This window comes from Garra rufa, chromosome 13, assembly GCF_049309525.1.
Source record: "Garra rufa chromosome 13, GarRuf1.0, whole genome shotgun sequence".
In the NCBI taxonomy this organism is placed as follows: domain Eukaryota; kingdom Metazoa; phylum Chordata; class Actinopteri; order Cypriniformes; family Cyprinidae; genus Garra; species Garra rufa.
Genome location: NC_133373.1, coordinates 42,203,300 through 42,225,640, shown reverse-complemented (window position 1 = coordinate 42,225,640; position 22,341 = coordinate 42,203,300). Strand labels below are relative to the sequence as shown.

Here is a 22,341-nt window from a genome sequence, read left to right as displayed (position 1 = left end):
AGACTTGGAAGTGGCTATATCACACTGTTGAGACTGCATTAAATCAGGTTTTCTGGCTTTAAGACCATGTCTGTAGCTTTAAGAGTAATCTACATGCTAGCACTCGTAAAACAAGACAAAATACACTTCAGCAAATAATGTTACAGACAAACAAAACTGATGACTCATCCAGCACCAATTCATTTTGTCCAATCACACCAGACTGATAATACCTGCCCTGTTTACACACCTACATCTAACTAGCAATATTAAGTATCAAATCATGCTCATGGCTTTATTTTTCAAAATTAAATGCATAAAATAATACTAAAAAGGAAAGAAAATAGAAATAAAACGGGACAAGTCCAATCCTAATTTCCTGTTTTAACACAGCAAGGGAAAAAATGTCCTCATCAAGCCATTTCATGGTGGTCTTTAATTCCGATGCAGCCCTGCTTCAAACTTACACACCACAATACCGATAGTCATAACTTCTCCACTGCACCATATAAAATATTCAGCAGCACTTCTCTAGAGCAGGTCATTTTTTACCCCACCGTATTCGTTCAACTAACCAGCGCAAAATGAAAAGGAACCAAGGGGTGGCCCAGAAGGGGGCCGTGCGAGATTTTCGTTACAGCAGACACAAAATGAAAAATTACAGAATCCGAAGTAAATCATTCTGAGAGAAAGCCCCTGGTGATTAAAAGGGTGATGGAAGCGCTGGTCGCCAAGACTTTAACAATAGCCTTTAATGTGAACTGTTCTTTTTTTTTTCCCTGGAAAATGTTTTTTTTTTTCTTTAAAAGTGAACTGTGAAACATTATGTGCCTCTGAGGATTAAACCCCTAATACTAATGTTAGTGCTGATGGGAGTTAAACAAGGTCCTTGGCATGCATGCTAAAATGTAGGGCTGAGTACCTATTTGCATACTATTCGTAATGATACCTATACGTCACAGGACACTGCACTTATTTGTATTTACAATACAAAAGTACATTATTCGCATGTGCTTCAAAGCCTTGCCGGTAAAATTAATGTTATTTCTTCTGCGCGCTGTTCTGGCATGCGCTTCATTAGCACGTAAACCTAAAATTGCATGCGCTAAAAGCCTGTCAAACAGAGCCTGATTACCGGACTAAAAGCTATTTTTTGCGTCTGATTGCCAATACTGTTAAAACACACAAGGATTACATATAAACACTGTTGGTTAGTTCTAAAGTGAAAGTAAACAGTTAAGAGAAAATGGATGTGCGTCTGTATATTAGATTCGTGCAGCTCTTAAAGCGACAGAACTAACCATGCTGCCGATTGTCATTAAAGGAACAGTTCACCCAAAATTTAGTCACTTACATGTTGTCCCAAATCTCTAAATTTTTTTTACTTGCGCTGAACACAAAAAAGTTATTTTGAAGAATGTGGATAACAGTAGCACTTTGATAGTAGGAAAAATAAATAAAATACTATGGAAGTAACTGAGGACCAGCAACTGTTTGGTTACCCACATTTTTAAAAATAAGCTATGTTTAACATGTTTTATGCTAAAAAAAAAAAAAAAAACCTTGAGAGTGAGTAAATGATTGTCTATATAGTGTATATAGTGTTTTATTTTTATATTTGTTAATTCAATTTCTTAAAAGCTACTGATAAATACACCTACTGTACCTGAAAATTAAAGCACTGTTTGTTTTATTTGTATATTATGTGTATTTGTAACATGTACACATACATCTATCTTTGCTCTTATTTTTTATTAACAAAGATAAAATAATGATAAAGATTTTTATGTTTGCCCACTTTGGCCTAAAAATCTGCCATTCTTTTTATTTAATATTTTATTACCTTGGGGTTTTGGTTTTAAAATAGGGAAATTAGTTTTGCTGTACTGCTCAGACAACTTGTAAAATAGTAAAACCAACATGACAAAGAGTCGTGATAAAATAGTGAAATTTTCTGGGAAAAAAAAAAAAATCGTCCACCCCTACATCCACCTTATTCTATGGACGAGATGCCGGTTTATTAGCTGCTGTAGGGAAATAACAAAAAGCATAATGTGCAGAAAACAGTAAAACTGTTTGCACTACAAACCAGTGTGTTCATAATTAAGATAATACATTAAAATAATACTGGTGTAAGATACACCAATTTGCAATATCAAGCAGCAAAACAAGCCCTTTTGCACAGCTAAAAATAGCTGGACACGGATGAGATCAGAAGCCAGACCCTAAAATTTACAAATGGTCATGCTCGCTCTTACGGGAAAAATAAGGTGGATTTTAAGTGGTCTATAATGGGAGCATTAAAAACAGTAAGCAACTGCTAGTATTCACATGTGTTTTGAGCAAGAGGATTGTTTTGTGACGGTTTTCTCACGTGGAAAGAAACCCTGGGCTAAGGAAAGCTGGAAGTGTTTTGTCACCTCTCTTCCTGCGGGACTCCTTGATCTCCTCGCACATGCGGTCGAACTCAGGGTCCAGTTCAGAGGCGATCATGGCGTGCGCAGTATCCTTCAGACTGCAGGCCCTGTGGCGGATGATTTTATCTGCGAGGAAGCACAACGGAAGATGGTAAGGCCACAGTCAATGAAAAATTCATTTGGGTGGATGATGAAAGTGCCAGGTTCTTGAAGACTGACAGTAAGGTTTCTAGGTATTGGGACTGCAATTAATCGATAAAATTAATCAAGATCACAATTACAGTTGTTAGCTGATTGTGAAAAATGACAATTGCAAAATGATCGAACTCAAACACACCCATTAGAATCTAAAAGGTTTAGACACTGTAAATAAATTTCAAAATTATTCCAAATATGAATAGCAGTTGTTTCAATGAATAGTTGTGAATGCATTATCAATGGAAATTGATATTCAACATTTACTTGTTAATTTAAAAGTTAAACTTAACCAATACCTTTGCTAATTGCATTACTTGTAATTAGGGATGTAACAATATAAAAATCCCACAATAACATTAATATACGATATTTATTGTGATAGTAAGGCGAGACACTGCAGGTGAATAGGGTAAAAAAAAATAACTAATAGTTATCACCTTACTTACCCAGTTAATTGATTACTTTGATAATTGCAAACATTTTTGTATTACAAGTTTTCTAAAATGTTAGGTTTAAATATGCAAATGAGGCATTATTTAATGAAATATGTGCTAATTTTTGGGGGGATAAAATGTTGTATAAAAATCAAGCAAATTGTATATGAACAAATCCCTCTGTAAAAACCTTCAGGATATACAAAGGAATAAAAATGTAAAGTTTGGTGTGTGTAAGTGCTACTGAAGTGGAGATTTATAGCTCAGTGTACAAGAAAAAACCCATTTTGAGAAAACGGCCTTTAAAAATATGCATTGTAATTGAAATCTACTGACACAAACAGATAAAGTGCTATAAAAGAAACACTTAAGGCCGTGTTCACACTTGGCGTCTTTTTTGACAAGAAAAAGTTGGCAGACGCGCATTTTTAGTAACAAAAAAATCTGGACGCGTTGCAGCAGAGGGCGTCTTTTTGTTGCTATAACAACAGCTGCAACCGTAGCCTATGTGTGGTGCAGAAATGTCGATAAAAATGCTGGCTCTTTTCTTTTTTGACATTTTTGCCCTTTTATTTGATAGGACAGTACTTAGACAGTAAGTGAAGTGGGAGAGAGAGAGAGGGGGGACAGGATCGGGAAAGGTCTGCTAGCCGGGACTTGAAAAAGGGACGCCCGAAGCGCATGTCGATGTGCGGCTCAAGAAGCTAGAAACGCTGCACGTCGGTTTTTGAAGTTAACGGGGAGGCAAATCCGGTTCACAACAATAAAATAAAAGTCTATTTAACGGCACCTTTTCTATTTTTTCTTGTTGCTATGGAAACGACAGGTCTAGCTGCTCGCTTGTCATTGGTCAGCTGTCAAAAAAGCGCTTGACGTAGGACGTTTTCTTCAGAAAAGTTCAACTTTTTTCAACTTGAAAAGACGCTCTGAGCTGCAGAAAAAGACGCCGGCGGTGGCGTTTAAAAAAGCGCTCAGGACTTTTTTTTGAAAAGACGGTTTACTCCATAGGATTAGAATGTAAAACAGACGCTGGCAGTTTGAAAAAAGACGCCAAGTGTGAACGCGGCCTAACAGTGTTTTTTGGATGTTTTCTTTCCACTAGTCTGAAAAAACTTCAAACTTGGTAGGTGCATGAAAATTTAAATTTTGTACATTTTAAAAGTTAAATTATTCTATCGAATGCACTTTGAGAGTTCAAAATTAAGAGCTCCAACAAAGAAAACGTAAGTTAAAAAAAGTCAGTGAATTGACTTGTACCTGAACTTTAAAGGGGACTCAACCCTCTTTAATGATGAAGAAATTAAACCTGAATGGCAACCTGGATGCCAATGTTACAGAAAACAATAAAAAGAAAAGAGACACAACAAGTCAAAATAAATAAAAATTGGTTGTGTAAATCAAGCAACGGCTCACTGTAATCGACTGAGATTTGCTCGACAAACTTAAGCGTCAGCTTTTTTTATTTGAATATCTGAACACACTTCTGAAGCGCTCCACAGGCAGTCAAACAAAGTGTCTGTGTTTACAAAAACACAGTGGTGTGAGAACAGGGATTACTGTGTTTTCTCAAAGTTCTCAGAGCTACCATTTGTATTCCTGCCATATTTCTCTCTCTCTTTCTCTATCATTAAATCAAGCAGCTTTTAAACATGTAGTGTGTGTGTGTGTGTGTGTGTGTGTGTGTGTGTGTGTGTGTGTGTGTGTTTAAATGAGAAAAAAAGAGCACGTTACTGGGTAGTCCTCATTACTCCAGGACAGGCTGGAGGTCAGGATCTGGCAAAGTTTGCCTCTTAATTGGAAGATGGGCCTAATTAAGCCATCTAGAGCGAGTGAGAGAACGCTCTTTACTCCAGTCAAGGATATAATGGCAGGCTGAGAGGAAGAGTGTGTAAATACACTGATTTTGACTTTCAAAGCCCTACCCAAAGATCTCAGGCTGCTGGTGCCAAAATTGACAAATGGACAAATGGACCCAAGAGAAATTAAATCAGTGGTCCTCAGTCCAAATGTACCTTCCCACTGAATTAAGGCTATGTTTGGATTAGAATACCAATTTACTACTTACAGAGTCGTGCACCGTATATACCGCATATTATCAACTATATATAAGAAAATGTTATATTAAATACATCAAATGCATTTATGATTGACATTTTTAACTACAGTAGGTTACACTGCTGTCACATGACCTCATCGCACTGGATGTTTAATTCAGCGAGTAGCACCAATTAATCTTGCATATAAAATTGGTTAATTATAGATGTGCAAAACTGGAATTATACTATTTTTTAACCTGATAGCATTTTAAAAATACATATCTCATGTTGGTATGCTCAAAAAAAAAAAGATTGTTGCAGCATCAGTTCTGTAAATGATATATGTGACCCTAGACCACAAAAAAAGTCTTACGTAGCATGGGTGTATTTGTAGCAATAGCCAGCAATACATTGCATGGGTCTAAATTATCGATTTTTCTTTTATGCCAAAAATCATTAGAATATTAAGTAAAGATTATGTTCCATGAAGATCTTTTGTACATTTCCTACCATAAATATATAAAAACTTCATTTTTGATTAGCCATATGCATTGCTAAGAACTTCATTTGGACAACTTTAAAATCTATTTTTTCAGTATTTTGATTTTTTGGCACCCTAAAGGGGGTCGCACACCGGACAAGAGAAACAGCGTTGCATCGCGCCACGTCTTTAAAATTCGAACACATAGTTTTCTATGAGTATACGCACACCGGCGGCGCCATTCGGCGTCTGTCCACAGCGCCCAGCTACAGCTCAGGAAACTGTTCAAATTTCTGCCGCGCCACAGAGCGCCATCTGCATAGTTTTATATTAAATAACATCATATTTGTCTCAAATCGTCCTATTAGATTGAAAAAACAAGATACCACTGCTGGAAAATACTACTTACATTAGGTTTACAGCTTGAACAAAATGTAAACCTATATAATTATTTCATATTTTATTTTCTCGAGACATTTTTACATACGCAAAATCTAAAGTCCTATGTAACATTTGCCTGTCGTTATTACATTCACTGTCTTTGACTGCCACCTACTGGATTTACAAGGTCACAACCGCCACTTGCAGATCAGAACTTCACTGAAAAATGAGCTGGCGCGTATAGAATGTGAAAGCGTCCGGTGTGCGATACCTCCAGCTGTCCTCGGCGCGACGCGACTTTGCGCTGCGTTTCTCGTCCGGTGTGTGACCCCCTTAAGTTAAGTTAAGTTTCCAGATTTTCAAGTAGTTGCATCTCTGCCAAATATTGTCCTATCCTAACAAACCATACATCAATGGAAAGCTTGTTTTAATTTTAAATAATTTATAACTGGTTCTGGGTCCAGGTTCACATATATGATACATATACATAAATCAGTAAACAGTATATAAATATACAAATCAGTATTATATAATAACACATTTTTTTGTAAATTTCTATTTACATTTTGTCAAATGACAAATGATCTGAATCAGTGTTATTTTAGTATAACTCAGGTGCTACTCTAGTTTTTGTAAATATTTATAATTAGTTTTTATTTTTTTACATTTTCTTCATAATCTTCATTACATTTTATATCTGCTGTGTGTTTTTCTGATTTGTTTCTAATTATTATGTCTACATAATTTTTTTTTTTTTTTTTTTTTTTTTTTAGTTGTAGTGTAGTACAAAAATGAAAATGAGACCTGCACCGGCTGATGCAACTAGCTGAAATTAAATACACTTATGTTTTTATTAAACATTTTTTTTTAAATCAATTAAAACTGTGACTTTTTTTTGTGGGGGGGGCTTAGTTTTAATTAACTATAATTATATGAGTTTGTAATATATTGTAATTATATTTAATGTGTTATTGTTGTAGCAGCAGTGCTATAAATAGGACTCCAATTTGAGAACATTTTAATAGGCAAACTAAGCAGGAAATTGCTTATAAATACTATTATAAATACTATAATTATATATATATATATATGTGTGTGTGTGTGTGTGTGTGTGTGTGTGTGTGTGTGTGTGTGTATATATATATATATATAGAGAGAGAGAGAGAGAGAGAGAGAGAGAGAGAGAGAGAGAGAGAGAGAGAGAGAGATAGAGAGATAGAGAGATAGAGAGATAGATAGAATGTTCTGCTTAGTTTGCCTATATACACACACACACACACACATTTACAGTGTTTTACTACATTCTCAAAAATATATAGTTTCCCACCCCCAGCAAAATACATATTTTCAGTATGAACTATGTGAATTGGGATGCAGACTTGAAAGTTGAAACAGCTGGTTTAAACCAGGGCTGGAAGGAAACTCAGCAGGGAGGCTGATGTCCAGGGGCAGGATTAGGCAGCTCTGAATTAAATCATTTGAATTAGAACAACCTTAAAACTTGCATACTAAGATATGATTTTGAAACCTCAGCTGGGGTACGTTTTCAAAGCGCACATTTTCTAGGAATCTGACTTTGAAACAACCACTGTGTGACTCTCTCTTGAATGAAGGGGGGGGGGGGGGGGTTCCATACTCCATTGAGATCCACAATGCACTTCAAGGACAGAAGTGAAACTCCAACAACAACAAAAAAATAAATAAATAAAAAAATAACAGCAACCGAACAAAATTATCACCTATATCACAATGGAAAGGACACCTTAGATTTTAAGTGCAACGTTCATGCTTCACTTGTGAGAGTAATGCTGAACAAATGGAATTTTGACAGCTTCTAAATCCCATAGTCCCCTGCTCTAAATGGACCAGAAGCCTCTTTCTGTTTTCTTATTAAAGTAGCTAATTGCGTTTTGTCTCATTCCTTCAGTGGCTCCTCTGTGGACGCTGCATTTAAACAAATGACCCACGTTCTCGCAGCAAATGGGCTACTATGATTTATTCATAGGCACCGGCTGCATTTAGCCAACAACCTTCACTGGCTGACCAATTAATCCAGACGACTGGGAGTTAAGTCTTGACATAAAAAAAAAAAAGGGGGTAGCCAGTTTGGAGACTACAAATAGTAAAATATATGGTTGTCTTCTCTCAATTCACTCACAAACAATTATTACAGGTTTTTAAAATGAACATGTTCCTCTTGGTTTAAATAATGCATGCTACCACATGTGGGTTAAATAGGGTTTGCCTTTCACATCTCATAAGATGGTGTTTCTTAAGCTGCCAGGATCTAAAACGGGGCAAAATTAAGAGGGCAAATAAATGTTGCACATTCACCTCCATGCTTCTGCTGGAAAACCCAATGTCAACTTAGATAAATTCACCTTAGCATTTCAGGCAATGTTTCCATGGCTCATTTGATTCGGTTTTAGTTTATATTCAGCGTACTATGTACATATACGGCGCATCCATAAACACCAATAAATTATCTGACATAATTTTCTACACTGCAAAGTGTCCCAACCGACCGACCGTATGGCCAGAGAATAGCAAGAAGTCCATTAAAGCGATGAATGGGTTTTATGGAGACTGCTCATTATAGTGCCATTTTTCCTCTGTGGAGAGATCAGCGACAATGATTTCCTGGGTCTTTTGAAGAAGGAAAGGTCAATGGGTTAATATCTAGCTGCATTTATTGTCCTCAAATTCTCATATCTTACAGTGAAGGACTGACAAGTCTGTCCGATTAATCATTGATTTAATGTCCTCCACACTTCAAGTACAGCGGTCGCTCCTGCTGCTGCTGTTTTTTGGTTGGTGTCACCGTTTTGGAAACTCTAAACTAAGTACTAGGGATGTGCACAAATAACCAACTAGTTCTGCACCAAATGGTCAATTAGTAAAAACAGCATATTAGAATGATTCTGAAGGATCATGTGACACTGAAGACTGGAGTAATGATTCTGAAAATTCAACTTTAATTACATATATAAATTAAATTTTAATGTATATTAATATTAAAAAACATTGTTTTACATCATAATAATATTTCACAATATTATTTTTTTCTGTATTTTTGATCAAATGAACACAGCCTTGATGAGCATTAGAAACTTATGCAACAACACATGCAACCTATAATTATAAAGTACTATAAAAAGTCTTTCTCCACTAAACCTACCTAATTTTTTTTTAAGATACAGGTTAGGATAACTCCACATGACATAAATATTTTGTTAAACTCTGCGCCAATGTTCACTGAAAAATGAATTTTCTTTTCAGTGTGTTATTTATCCATCTGTTCTGTATTGTGCATTTACCTCCTGGGTCCTTGTCTGGATTGTACTCTAACGCGTTGCTGCAAATGAGGTCAATGTCCACCAGAATATCCTTGGCGACCGTGTATTTGTGAGTGTCGATCTTCGTCATGATGGTGGACAGGTCCATAGGCTGTTTGATAACCTCGAGGTAGTCTGAAACCTAAATCAGAGAAAAACATTTAACCAAAAAAAAAAAAAAAAAAAAAAAAAAAAAACTTTAAACAGTGCTGTTAAAAAGTTTGGAAAATAAAAAACAAAAAATACAGAACAAAACTGTAGTATTGTGAAACATTATTGCATTTTAAAATAGCGGTTTTCAATTTTAATATACTTTAAAATATAACTTATTCCTGTGATAAAAAGCTGAATTTTCCATCATCCATTACTTCAGTCTTCCGTGTTACATGATCCTTCAGAAATAATTCTAGAATGCTGATGTATTTTCAATGTTCGAAACAGTTGTGCTGCTTAATAATTTTTGGTAAAAAAAGAAAAAGAAAAAAAAACAACTTTTTTTAAACTAGAAGTCTCTCTAACAATATACAGTACCGTTCATAAATCTGGAATCAGTACATTTTTTTCTTTCTTTTTTGAAATAAATTTTAAACATTAATATTCAATATTTTATTCAGAAAGAATGTGTTAAACTAATAAAAAGTAATAGTAAAAAGACTTATTTTTATTTTGAATAAATGCTGTTCTTTTGAGCTTTTTATTCATCAAAGAATCCTGAAAAAAGTATCACAGGTTCCAAAAAAATATTAAGCAGCACAACTGTTATATAATAAATCAGCATATTAGAATGATTTCTGAAGAATCATGTAATACTGAAGACTGGAGTAATGATGCTGAAAATTCAGCTTTGTCTCACAGGAATAAATTATATTTGAAAATATATAAAAATAGAAAAAAAAATTTAATTGTAATATTTCACAATATTACTGTTTTTACTGTATTTTTGGTCAAATAAATGCAGCCTTGATGAGCATAAGAGTCTTCTTTAAAAAAAAAAATTTGTTTTAGTAAAAATAATTATATATACACATTTATATTATATACAGCATATATACAATATACACAACTATTTAAACGCTTGAAATCAGTACGATTTCTCTTTTTTTAACTCTTTATTAATCCTGAAAAAAATGGATAGTTGTTTCCACAAAAAAGCAGCATACCTGCTTTCAACATTAATAATAAATGTTTTATTATATATTACCGTTTATATATATATATATATATATATATATATATATATATATATATATATAACTGTTTTACTGTATTTCTGACCAAATAAATGCAGCATTGGTGAGCAGAAAAGACTTCTGTCATTACTGTATTTTGAGGAATATCAATATATTATATAGAAATTCTGAGAAATTCTTTAATGATACGATTTTTTTGCATTGCAACATTATTTCCATGACAATTTTACAAAAGAATCTGAATCGGGATTCGTCATATGGAGGCTTTGTGAGTTTCACCACATAACAAATTAAAAAAGCTTTAGGAGACCAAGGCAAAAAATGTGTCATACTCTGTATTCATAGACTCACCGTCCTCCTTGTTTGCTTCTTATATTGATGAACTTTTTAATTGCCTTCTCAAATTTACTGATTCAGGTAACGATCCTGCCCGCAAGCCGTCATATAATGACAGTCATTTGATTTGTTTGGTCTGGGGGTTGCTAATAAACCATAGGTGCCGCTAATTAGATGGTAATATTGAATAGAGTACAGACCCTACAGGCATTAATCATACAGCGGCTGACTTGCGTTAACAGCCCACCTCCTCAATGTCCACAGGTTTGCTGAAGATCTGGAAGCGCTTGTCGGTGGCGAGCCGCTTTGTGACGTCCCTGAGAAAGAGGCGGAGCTCGCGCAAGGTGTTCTCCTCCTGCTCCTCCAGTCGCCGCTGCTCCTCCGGCGAGAGCTGCCGAGGGCCGGGGTCTTCAGCTAGGGTCAGCACCTCCAGAGCGCACACTGGAAACACAAAACAGTTGCAAACCCTAAGCACAGCTTAATTACAATCATTAGGAAATCATTAGGAAGTGGACAGTTCTGATTTGAAGATTTGTTTGTACTTCTAAGGGAGTAAGTATAAAAAAATCACTTTGTCTGATTAATAACCAAAAACATCTTTATATTGCCTTTAAATAGTTTTCAATATTCATGCATTTCCCATGGAAACAGTGATTTTCCCCCAATAAAAGGAATTCATCCAGAAACTAGAAAAAGTCTAATTAAAATTAATCAAGCAATGTTTTTTTTTACACTAAATAGACACAAAGAAGAATTGTTTGCTTCAACATTTAAAAATGTAATGATTTTTAGCAAGAAACACAATGAGAAAAGATCTAAATATATATTTAATATAAAATTGTTTAAATTCATAAATACAAATCACAGACTTCTAAAAACATTTCTAGATGAAACAAATCAAATTAGAGTTTAGAATCAGTTTACTGGGAAAACTAAAATCAAAAATATTTTTAAAACATCCACAAAAAAACCCTATCTGGATATAGATAGCTAAATATGAATTTTAAATATAAAAAATCATTTTTAAATTATGCTGATAAAGACTACATTTATTTAATCAAAAATACAGTAAAACAAATATAAACAAATATATTGTAAAATATTATTTCATTTCATTTAATTAAATATAAGTATATTTCTACAAATTAATTTGAAAATATAAGCACAAATGTTTGCATAATTATCTTATGTTTTTAACAGTTGTGTCATTTAATATTTATGGAAACTGCAAAACATCTCTTCAGGATTCTTTGATGAATAGAAAGTTCAATAATATTAATTCAACAAAAAAAACTACGTTTAATTCAAATGAATCAGGACATGTTTTGTACACTAAATAGACACAAGAAAGAATTTATTGCATGTGCAGTTAAAAAAAAGTCATGATTTTGTGCAAAAAACACAATAATAAAGATCAATATTTAACTAAATATATTTAATATTAAATTATTTAAATGTATAATTACAGACTTCTAAAAACTAAATGAAACATTTTTGTTTCTAAGAAATGTGTTTCTAAATTAAACAATTCAAATTAAAGTTTATTTAGAATCAGTTTACTGTAAAAATAAATAAATAAATTATTAAAACATTTCACGTTCTTAAAACATCCAATTAAAATAATAATAACAAAAAAAGTAATAAACATTTTTATTATTTATGTATTTACTCTCCTATGTTGAAACCAGTTTTGCTGCTTAAAAGTTTTGTGGAAAATGCATATATTTTTCCGTATTCCTCATATATTTTTTAAATATATTTTTCAAGTATTCTTTGATGAATAAGGTTGAAAAAATAGCATTTATTTGGAATACAAATCTTTTGTAGCATTATAAATGTCTTTACTGTCACTTTTGAAACATTTATTTTTATTATTTATGTATTTACTATCCTATGTTGAAACCAGTTTTGCTGCTTAAAATTTTTGTGGAAAATGCAAATATGTTTCCATATTCCTCATATTTTTGAAATATATTTTTCAAGGATTCTTTGATGAATAAAGTTGAAAAAAAAATTGCATTCTTTTGTAGCATTATAAACTGTCACTTTTGAGCAATTTAATGCATCCATGCTGAAAAAAGTATTTATTTCTTTCAAAAATAAAATCTTACTGACCTTAAACTTTTAGACAGTAGTGTATTATATTTTATATATAATGCAGGAAACATCAGAATATGACAAAAAGAATGCAGACATTCAAGAACCGTTAACAAAACATCACACAAATCATGTTATCTTAGTATTTCGTCTAGAAACGCAACCGGATTTGATCTCCAAGCCTAAGCGTAATACCAGATGAAACGCTTAGCAAATGGTCCAAAACAACTGGAAAAGTTAGATGACACTGAAACTGTGCCAGAGCAGCTAGAGAAATTATAAACACCCTGCGTTATATGGATGAAGTCGAAAAACGCTTCCCACTGCGGCGTGGGCCGCAAAGTATTATTGATTTCTGAAGAGCTCCAACAAACAACCTGACAACTGCAGTAATTCAGGGCTGAATCTTTACAATGAACCAAAAACAGACTGCCAGAAATGACCAAACAAACAAAACGCTAATGTGCCACTGCCTTGTAAGAAAATATCGCTGACAGAAGAAAAATCTTGAGCAAGGACCTTGCGCTAATCCAAAGATCTGGGCAGAGTGCCTGGCAGTCGTTGAGCCACCAGCCTCAGCAATTTGCTTTGTGGCAGCAGCTAGCGAGCAGTCATGCTAACTGTGAGCATAATTATAGCTAATGGTTAAGGCCCGGTGTTTAATAGAGCCCCTTTCTCCCACCACAGATGCTACGCTGCCAAAGGAAGTAGGGTTTGTGTTTTATTCAGAGCCGTCCGTGGTCGGCCCACGGGAGGACCCCTGCTCTGCATCAATGGGTCGTGATGCTTGCATTTCCACTTGAAAGCCATTCTCTGCTATAATGGCTCCAGCTGTGAGGGAGCCGATGAGCATGGCAATCGACCACAAGGAGAAGATATCCAGAAGAGAACATCAGGAACACCCAGGACGCCCAATTTATGCATAAGCAGAAGTAGCAATTCTGGAAGTGCAGCAGCGGTGGTGGAAGTAATTGCAATGAGAGAAGTTAATTCAATGACGGCAGTGGTAGTTATCGGCGCTCGAAATGAATTTACACACAGTCATGTTGTTCCAAAACTGTATGGGTTTCTTTTGTGGGGCATAAAAGATGATATTTAGAAAAGTGCATTTCTGTCCGTACAATAGAGTATCATTTCTTGCATTATTTATGTTTATTGTAATGCTATCATTTTGAATTGGCTTTTGATTTTATATTTGCAGTGTTCATTTAGTTTACATTTCAATGATTTCATTATGTGCTTTATACACACACACACACACACACACACACACACACACACACACACACACACACACACACACACACACACACACAGCTTTATTTTATTTTTAATTTTTAATGTTTTTTAAGTTTAAACTTTAAATGTTTTTTAGTTGAAGTTAAGGTTTTTTTTTTTTACTTAAATTAAGCTGCATTAAAGTATAATGTTAATATTAGACTAAATTTTTTTTAAATAAAAAACCTAAACTAAATTTAAAAAATGTAGTACTTCAATTTAAAGTTTAGTTTTTTTATTTAATTGAAATTCAGCTGCATTAAAGTATAATGTTAATATTAGATAAAAAAACTTTGAAAAAAGAAAATAAACTAAACTTTAAATAAAAAAAATACTTCAACTTATTTAATAGAAATTAATTGAAATTAAGCTGCATTAAAGTGTAATGTTAATATTAGATGAATACCTTAAAAAAAAAAAAAAAAAACCTTTAAATAAAAAAAAAATAGTACATTAACTTATTTAAAGTTTAGTTGTTTTTTTTTTTTTTTTAAGTAAATTGAAATTAAGCTGCATTAAACTATCAATTTAATATTAGGTGAAAACCTTAAAAAAAACGTACAATTTAAATAAAAAATTTGTACTTCAACTTATTTAAAGTTGAGTTATTTTTACGTTAATTGAAATTAAGATGCACTAAAGTATAATGTTAATATTAGATGAAAAACTTAAAGAAAAAAGCTAAATAAAAAAATTTAGCACTTCAACTTATTTAAAAGTTTTTTTTTTTTATTAAAGTATAATGATAATATTACATGAAAAACTTAAAAAAAGAAAAAACTTAACCTTAAAAAATTTGTACTTTTTTTTAGTTTTTCATATAATATTAACAATACATTTTAATGCAGCTAATTCTCAATTAACAAAATTGATTTTTAAAAAAGTGTTTAGGATTATTTCAGGTCTACACCCCTTTCAATCCAATCAAAATTTAATTTGGATTGAGCTGAATCTGACTAAAAAATGTTTTCAATCCATGAGACGTCAATAACTAATACAAGTATAACGTTAATATTAGATGAAAAACTTGTAGTACTTCAACTTATTTAAAGTTTACTTTTTCAATGTTTTTTTATATTATATTAACAATACATTTTAATCCAGCTGAATTTCAATTAACAAAATAAAAAAAATAGCTTTTAGGATTATTTCAGGTCTACACCCCTTTCATTCCAATCAAAATTTAATTTGAATTGAGCTAAATCTGACTAAAAAGGTCCAAAATCCAATTGAGTCATCAATAACTAATTATATGTGTGCATGTAAACTTAGCTAATGAATGTGTACTGTACATATAATGTTGTTGTGAACCTCACTGACTTTCATTCTTTAAAATCTCTTCTATTGTGTTCAGAAGAAGAAAGAAATTCATACAGGTCTGGAGCAACATTAAGGTGAGTAAACAATTTTTCATTTATGGGTAAACTATCCCTTTAAGAATCTGAACCAAACAAGAAGTAAAGAAAAAAATGTGGGGAAGTGAAAGTCACAATGGCAATAAATCAGCATCCAGTCAGACCATACCGTCTGACACCCTAAACAGACTAAAGGTAGAGACATAAGGCACTTTAACATACGCTTTTCGCATGCTAATGGCCTCATTAGTGCCCAAGCACAAAGGGTGAGTAGCCTCTATCATTCTTCTTTTTCTTGCTGAGAGTCTATGGTAGTCACTGTAATCGTCTAGATGAAATTGAGAAGTTTTCCATTTAACTTTCTTATAACTTAGTTGCAAATCTCTTGCCTGGTCTCTATTATATACTGAGTCATACAGAATACAATGCAATTTGAAACAAAACTTTAAAATATCATCACCATACCATGAGGGTATATCTGACCATATTTACTGTGTGACTCAGATTTCGGCACAATGCGATGAACAATGTTCACAGTGCTTAGCCCAGATAATTCCTGCCTCCAGCTGCATTTACTCTTGTAACAGACTGAGAAAGTTGGTAAAGCAGTCTTACAAAGATAACGTTTAAATAAGAAAAACAGGAGTTAAAACTTCAAAACGGTGTTCTACCTCCGGTCAAGACCAGATAAATCTATACTTGTGCATTAGTCACGGTAAACACTTACCGGTTTTTCTCCTGCGGGGTGGCGCCTTGGCTGCCTGCACCAGAATGAGGTCTGAAAAAAACTTCCTGCGTGCTTCTTCTCCCGGCATGCTTAAACAAACCACCTCTCCGTATGAACGGCTGAAGATGCATTTTAGCTATATATAAAAAAAAAAAAAAAGAACAACATTTAGAAACAAAAACAGCATCTTGAAATTAGTCTGCAAAGTGCATAAAATGTATCTATTCCTTTTAACAACAAAACAAATTCAATAACTGACCTCAAATATTCAGGTCAAAGACATGATGTCCATTTTGACCAAATCTATTAAGTTTTTCAAATACTAAATAAGTTAATCAATACAGAAATGTCTTAAATACACCCTTTATATGATTAAAAGGCTTTTAGCTTCTAAGATAAAAGATAAACAGAATGTAGATATTTGTTGTGGTGCATGAAGCCAAAATGGCTTGGGTGGTGTACATGTCCATGCATTCAAATTAATATATATATTTTAGTGCTGCCAACTGATATTTTTTTTTCTGAAATTATTCATGATTAATCCCACCTAACATTAAAAGTTTTTAAATATACTTTTTTTTGCATTGAATCTTTAAATTAATGTAGAAATAACAAAGACAGTATATTGTATATTTATGACTGAAGGAGAGTATCGCTGATACCAATATTACTGATGTCTCTAGGAAATTTAAATTTTTTCCTAATAATTAACCATCGATTATAGCCAGTCAACATTACAGTATAATTGAGAGCTATCAATTTTAACATTTATTAGACTTTCAAAAATTTCAACCTCAATCTTCACGTAAACCATTTATTTACCTGTGCCCTTTAGCAAGTAGGAAATATACAGAAATTGAATAAAGAGATCAAATACTAAATACTAAATTAAATATAGATAAATTCTTAAAGCTACGAAAGTTACTCAGGGTTCATACAGATACTGTAAAATAAAATTCAAGGACTTTCAAAGACTGTAAGCACAACTTTTGACTTTAAATAGAGATCTTACTTATCAAACAATGTCTTCTCTTTCAAATACTAAAAAAATACATAAATAAAAATATACTAATAAAACAAAATGACAAAAATAAAGTGAAGCACATGTCAAGTATTAATATTAAAGTATTAAGTATACTACACTTTCACTATAGTAAAACCACAGATAATTTTCTTAAGGGATTTGTATTTGTGTACACTTTCTTTTTTCTTTGTTTGTTATTTTTATAACTGTATTGCCTTAAAAAAAAAAAAAAAAAAAGATTTAGAAAACCGCTCCGAAATCCTGATCTGAAACATGATTTGCCATACGCGCTCTGAAGTCCCGATCTGAATCAAATGATTCATTAACCGGCACCATAGTCCCAAACTGAATCAAATGATTTGCGACTGCGCTCCTAGGTTCCGATCTAAAGCAAATGATTTGTGATTCACACTCCGAAGTATCAATCTGATTATTACTTCATGAACCATTATTTCAGATCAGGACTTGGAGCGCAGAATAGTGAATAATTTGACTTAGATCACAACTTTGCTTATCACAAATCATTATTTCGATCGGGACTTCAAATCGTGAATCATTTGATTTGAATCACTCAATTTGAATCATTCAATTCGCAAAATGATTTAGGTCGGAACTTGTTTTAAGAATCATTTTGCGAATTGAGTGATTCAAATCAAATGACTTGCGATATGCGATATGAAGTCCTGATCTGAATCAAATGATTTGTGAACACGCACCAAAGTCCCAAACTGAATAAAATGATTTGCGATTGTGCTCCTAGGTTCCGATCTAAAGAAATTGATTCGCAATCCACGCTCCGAAGTCGAGATCTGAATAATGATTCATGAACCATCATTTCAGATCAGAACTCGGAGCGCAGACTCATGAATCATTTGACTTAGATCAGAACTTTGCGTATCACAAATCATTTGTTTTAGATCGGGACTTCAAATCGCAAATCATTTGATTTGAATCATTCAAGAATTGAATGAACTGCCGATCTGAATCAAATGATTCAGGATACGCGAAGTTCCACTCCAAATCAAATGATTTGCGATAAAAGATTTGAAGTCCCAATCGAAATCAAATGATTTATGATACGTAAACCGTTTGGAGCAGTTCAAAGCAGTGAATCATTTTGCAATGCAATGGTTTAACTGAATGAGTTTCAAAAAGCTCTGTTTCACTCACCACTATTCATGCTTTTTAAAATCATTACAAGCGAGGTCAAAATTTGAAAATTAATGTCTCTTTTGCTAGCGAATCATTTAAAGTGAATGAACGAAGTCACATGTTTGAATCAATCGAAGAATCTGTTAAACTTTTCCTCTTTTCGCGTCCTCAGCCATGTTCAGACGACACTGTCAATATTGGCAATACTGGCTACTTCGCTAGTTATGACATTACCTGAAATAAGCGGAAAAAGTATTATGTTTTCTGAATTGTAAAAAAAAATATCTGTTTTTATGCAAAATTTCACACATTTCATAAATACATTGTCTTTCAAAAATTCAAGCACTTTTCAGCTACCTCTTTTTGAAGAGGTGGTAAAGACGTTCTGTGACTAAATAAACACACTTTTTGCCAAGACAAAAAAAAAAGACAGAAGCAGTAGTTGTGGTAAAGTGGCTAAGCCTAGCCCCACTCCTGCGTTAACTGCATTAAGTATTTTTAACGCCGTTAAACTTGAAAAATTAATTTTGACAGCACTAATGTGTATATATACAGATATGTAGACTTCTTCACAGTTTTGAGTTAAGCATCAAAACAGTGACTCATGAATTCACCATATATACAAACTGTGAGAACATCTGCCATGAAAACCCCACTCAAAATCACCCATACTGCTCTTCAAATGCTGCCAACCAGCAGGAATCAAATCTCTGGGACTCCAGCTAAAAGCATCACACATCTCGGCAGAAAGTGAACCAGGCTCCATACAGACTCATTTAAAACTTGCGTTGAACCCTGTCGATTTGGTTTTCCCACAGCATTCTTTGTTCTTTTGCGTAACACTGTGTTTTTTTCTCTCTCGTTTCTCCCCCGAAAGCACAGTGCATGACGGGCTCTGACTATCGAAAATATTTCTCCCGGCATGAAGCATTGTTCTGCTCAGCTTGAACTTCGAAAAGAAAGTTTGTTGGTAAACATACAGTATTTATAGGGTAAAAACCCAAAGCTGGAGGAAAATCAAACCGATGTGATGTGTGAACATTTTGGTAATGTGAGATGGATGTGTGCTGAAAAGTTCAGTTTATAAAATTAAAATATTTTTTAGATATTTATATACACTGCCGCTCAAAAGTTTGGGATCAGTAAGATTTTTAATGGTTTTTAAAAAGACATTTCTCATGCATATCAATGCTTCATTTATTTGATCAAAAATACAGAAAAAAACTGTAATATTGTGAAATATTTTATTTTAATTTAAAATAACTTTCTATGTGAAAATGTAATTTATTCCTGTGATACAAAACTGAATTTTCAGCATCATTACTCCAGTCTTCAGTGTCACATGATCCTTCAGAAATCATTCTAATATGCTGATTTATTATCAATGTTAAAAACAGTTTTGCTGCTTAATATTTAGTTGGAACCTGTGATTTTTTCCCCAGGGACCTTTAACAAATAAAAAGTTGAAAAGAACAGTGTTTATTTAAAATAGAAATATCTTGTAACAAACTACCAAAGAAATTTTTTTTTTTTTTTTTTTGAAAGAAATTAATACTTTTATTCACCAAGGATGTGTTAAATTGATCAAAAGTGAAAAGTGCAAAGACTTATATTGTTGGACAAAATTTACATTTTGAATAAATGCTGTTCTTTAACATTTTATTCATCAAGAAACCTGAAAAAAGAATCACAGGTTCCAAAAAAAATATTAAGCAACACAACTGTTTCCAACATTCATAATAACAGTAATTAATCAGCATATTAGAATGATTTTCAAAGAATCATGAGACACTGAGAACTAAAGTAATGGCTGATAAAAATTCAGCTTTGCATTACAGTAATAAATTATATTTTCAAATATATTAATATAGAACACCATTATTTTAAATTGTAATAATATATCACAAGATTACATTTTTTATGCATTTTTAATCAAGTAAATGCAGCTTTGATAATCATATAAAAAAAAAAAACTTACTGATCCCACACTTTTGAGCAGCAGTGTCTATATATTGATATAGATAGATATAGATATACACACACATAGATAGATAGGGGTTAACGATAAAATTAGGCTTAATCAGCTGGTGATTTTCTCTAATTTTAGAGGTAGTTACTCTTCAGTGTTAAAATGTAGCTCTAAGACCAAAAAAACATGGTGATGCAGCAACACGTTCTACTTGACAAAATCATGGCTACCGTCATGTCAGCCAATTAGAAGAGCGGGATAACAAAAGGCTTTAATGAGGAGTGATTTGACGGAACATAATGAAAGGATGGAGAAGAATTGTGATGATGCACGCATCCTTCCCGACAGCCGAAGAATTGTGCGTGAAGAGAAAACCTGAAAATAATGACCAGTGTCTGGTGCACATGGTCGCAGGTGTCATTGAAGAGAGTGTTTTAATGAGCAGTTTCATATTGCTACATTCAACTCTAATTTCAGTTGGTAAAGTGTGCTGTGCCAGTCCAATTACTGAAGTCTGGCAGGTTTTTTTATTTTATTTTACTGAATCAGCAGTTAAAACTTCACTGTAACTTCATGTAAATTTCTTCAAAGGCTGCGGCAATCAGGACAGATGAATCCAGGTAAAGGCTAAAGACTTCTAAATATCTGAAACCTCTCATTTCCAAGCTCAAACTGGGCCACTTTAAAAAGTCCCCAAGGCTCCCCAAATATTACGACAAGGCGGCAGATCTTGGAGAGAATTTCTCCATAATGAGGATCCGTAAAGAAGCACTTTAAGTTCAATTTCCAATCATGAGCGGGTGTTTAAGATCCAAACAACGCCTCATCAACCGCATTATTTAACGTCTTTGTCGCCTCTTGGCGGATTTGTTTCCACTCAAGTTGCTTTCAGGCTTCTTTGGTCCAAACTCTTGAGGCGAGATGAAGGGAAGCAGAGCAAGTAGACCACAGAAAAAGAGCCAGGTAGTGATTTTATGATTTGTCTCAGAGCTGATGGAAGCCTTGGAGACTAATGCAGATTCTGAGAGGCAGAGAGCCGAGAGACTAAATAGGCCTTTCAGCTCGCCAGAGAACAAAACATCCGGAGAAAATGTGGAAATCAAAAACACATTTCTTTTTGTCTTTCTGTCTGTCTCCTATTGATGCTTGTTTCATCTGTACTTCAAATGAACAACAAGCAGATAAAAAAAAATGATAAATAATATAGTTGGGATATGCAAACTGTTGTGATATCTGAATTTAAAAGTCAACATCAAAAGGACACGTGCAATGAAATTTACTTTCATAATGTGACATTTTCAGGATGTTTCATGTGAACAAATAATTAAGAGGTAAAAAAAAGTTTTGCCATATAAATAGTTTAAAAAGTTATTTCAAAACTTTTGGAGGCTCTCCTAAAAATTATATATATACAAATTAAAAAAATTAAAAATTATTTCAAACCATTTGATGTCAATTTAGCAGGCTCTCCTAAAAACAAAATTAAATCAACGTTACAAAGTTATTTTAAACCATTCGGTGTCAATTTTGCAGGCTCCTGAAAAAAGCCCCACTGATTGAAACTTAAAGGTAAAAAAAAAAGTCATTATATATTGACCCTCAAGTTGTATAAAAACCTGTGGGGCTTACTTTCTTCAGTGGAAGAGATTGAAGATATATTGAAAATGTCTTTGTCCATACAATTAAACTCAGTAGGGTGCAATGCACCCCAATGTGGACCCCAACATACTCCAAAATATCTTTCTTTTGTGTTGCAAAAAAGAACGTCATGGGAAAATCGAGTTTGAAAAAACATTTTTGGGTAGATATTCCTTTTAAACATCAAAGGATTCATGCTTTGGGAAAATCAACACAAAAACAAGTTAACTATACAATGCAAAAATCCTATTTAAGTCTACATTTCCAGTTAAAATACCAAAAAATGCTTGAAACAAGATAACATATTTCTGTTT

The 22,341-nt window shown here is 33.2% G+C and overlaps 1 protein-coding gene across 1 annotated transcript in view; it reads right to left on the bottom strand.

Annotated features, from left to right (window-relative positions):
* atad2b (ATPase family AAA domain containing 2B) overlaps positions 1–22,341 on the bottom strand; it is a 120,046-nt gene that overhangs the window by 61,257 nt on the left and 36,448 nt on the right. Inside the window, exons 20-23 of the mRNA XM_073852830.1 lie at positions 16,245–16,380; positions 11,035–11,228; positions 9,244–9,403; positions 2,400–2,522 (exon numbers count right to left, since the gene is read on the bottom strand). Of these exons, the coding sequence (XP_073708931.1) occupies positions 2,400–2,522; positions 9,244–9,403; positions 11,035–11,228; positions 16,245–16,380 (613 nt within the window). The remainder of the gene's footprint in view (positions 1–2,399; positions 2,523–9,243; positions 9,404–11,034; positions 11,229–16,244; positions 16,381–22,341) is intronic.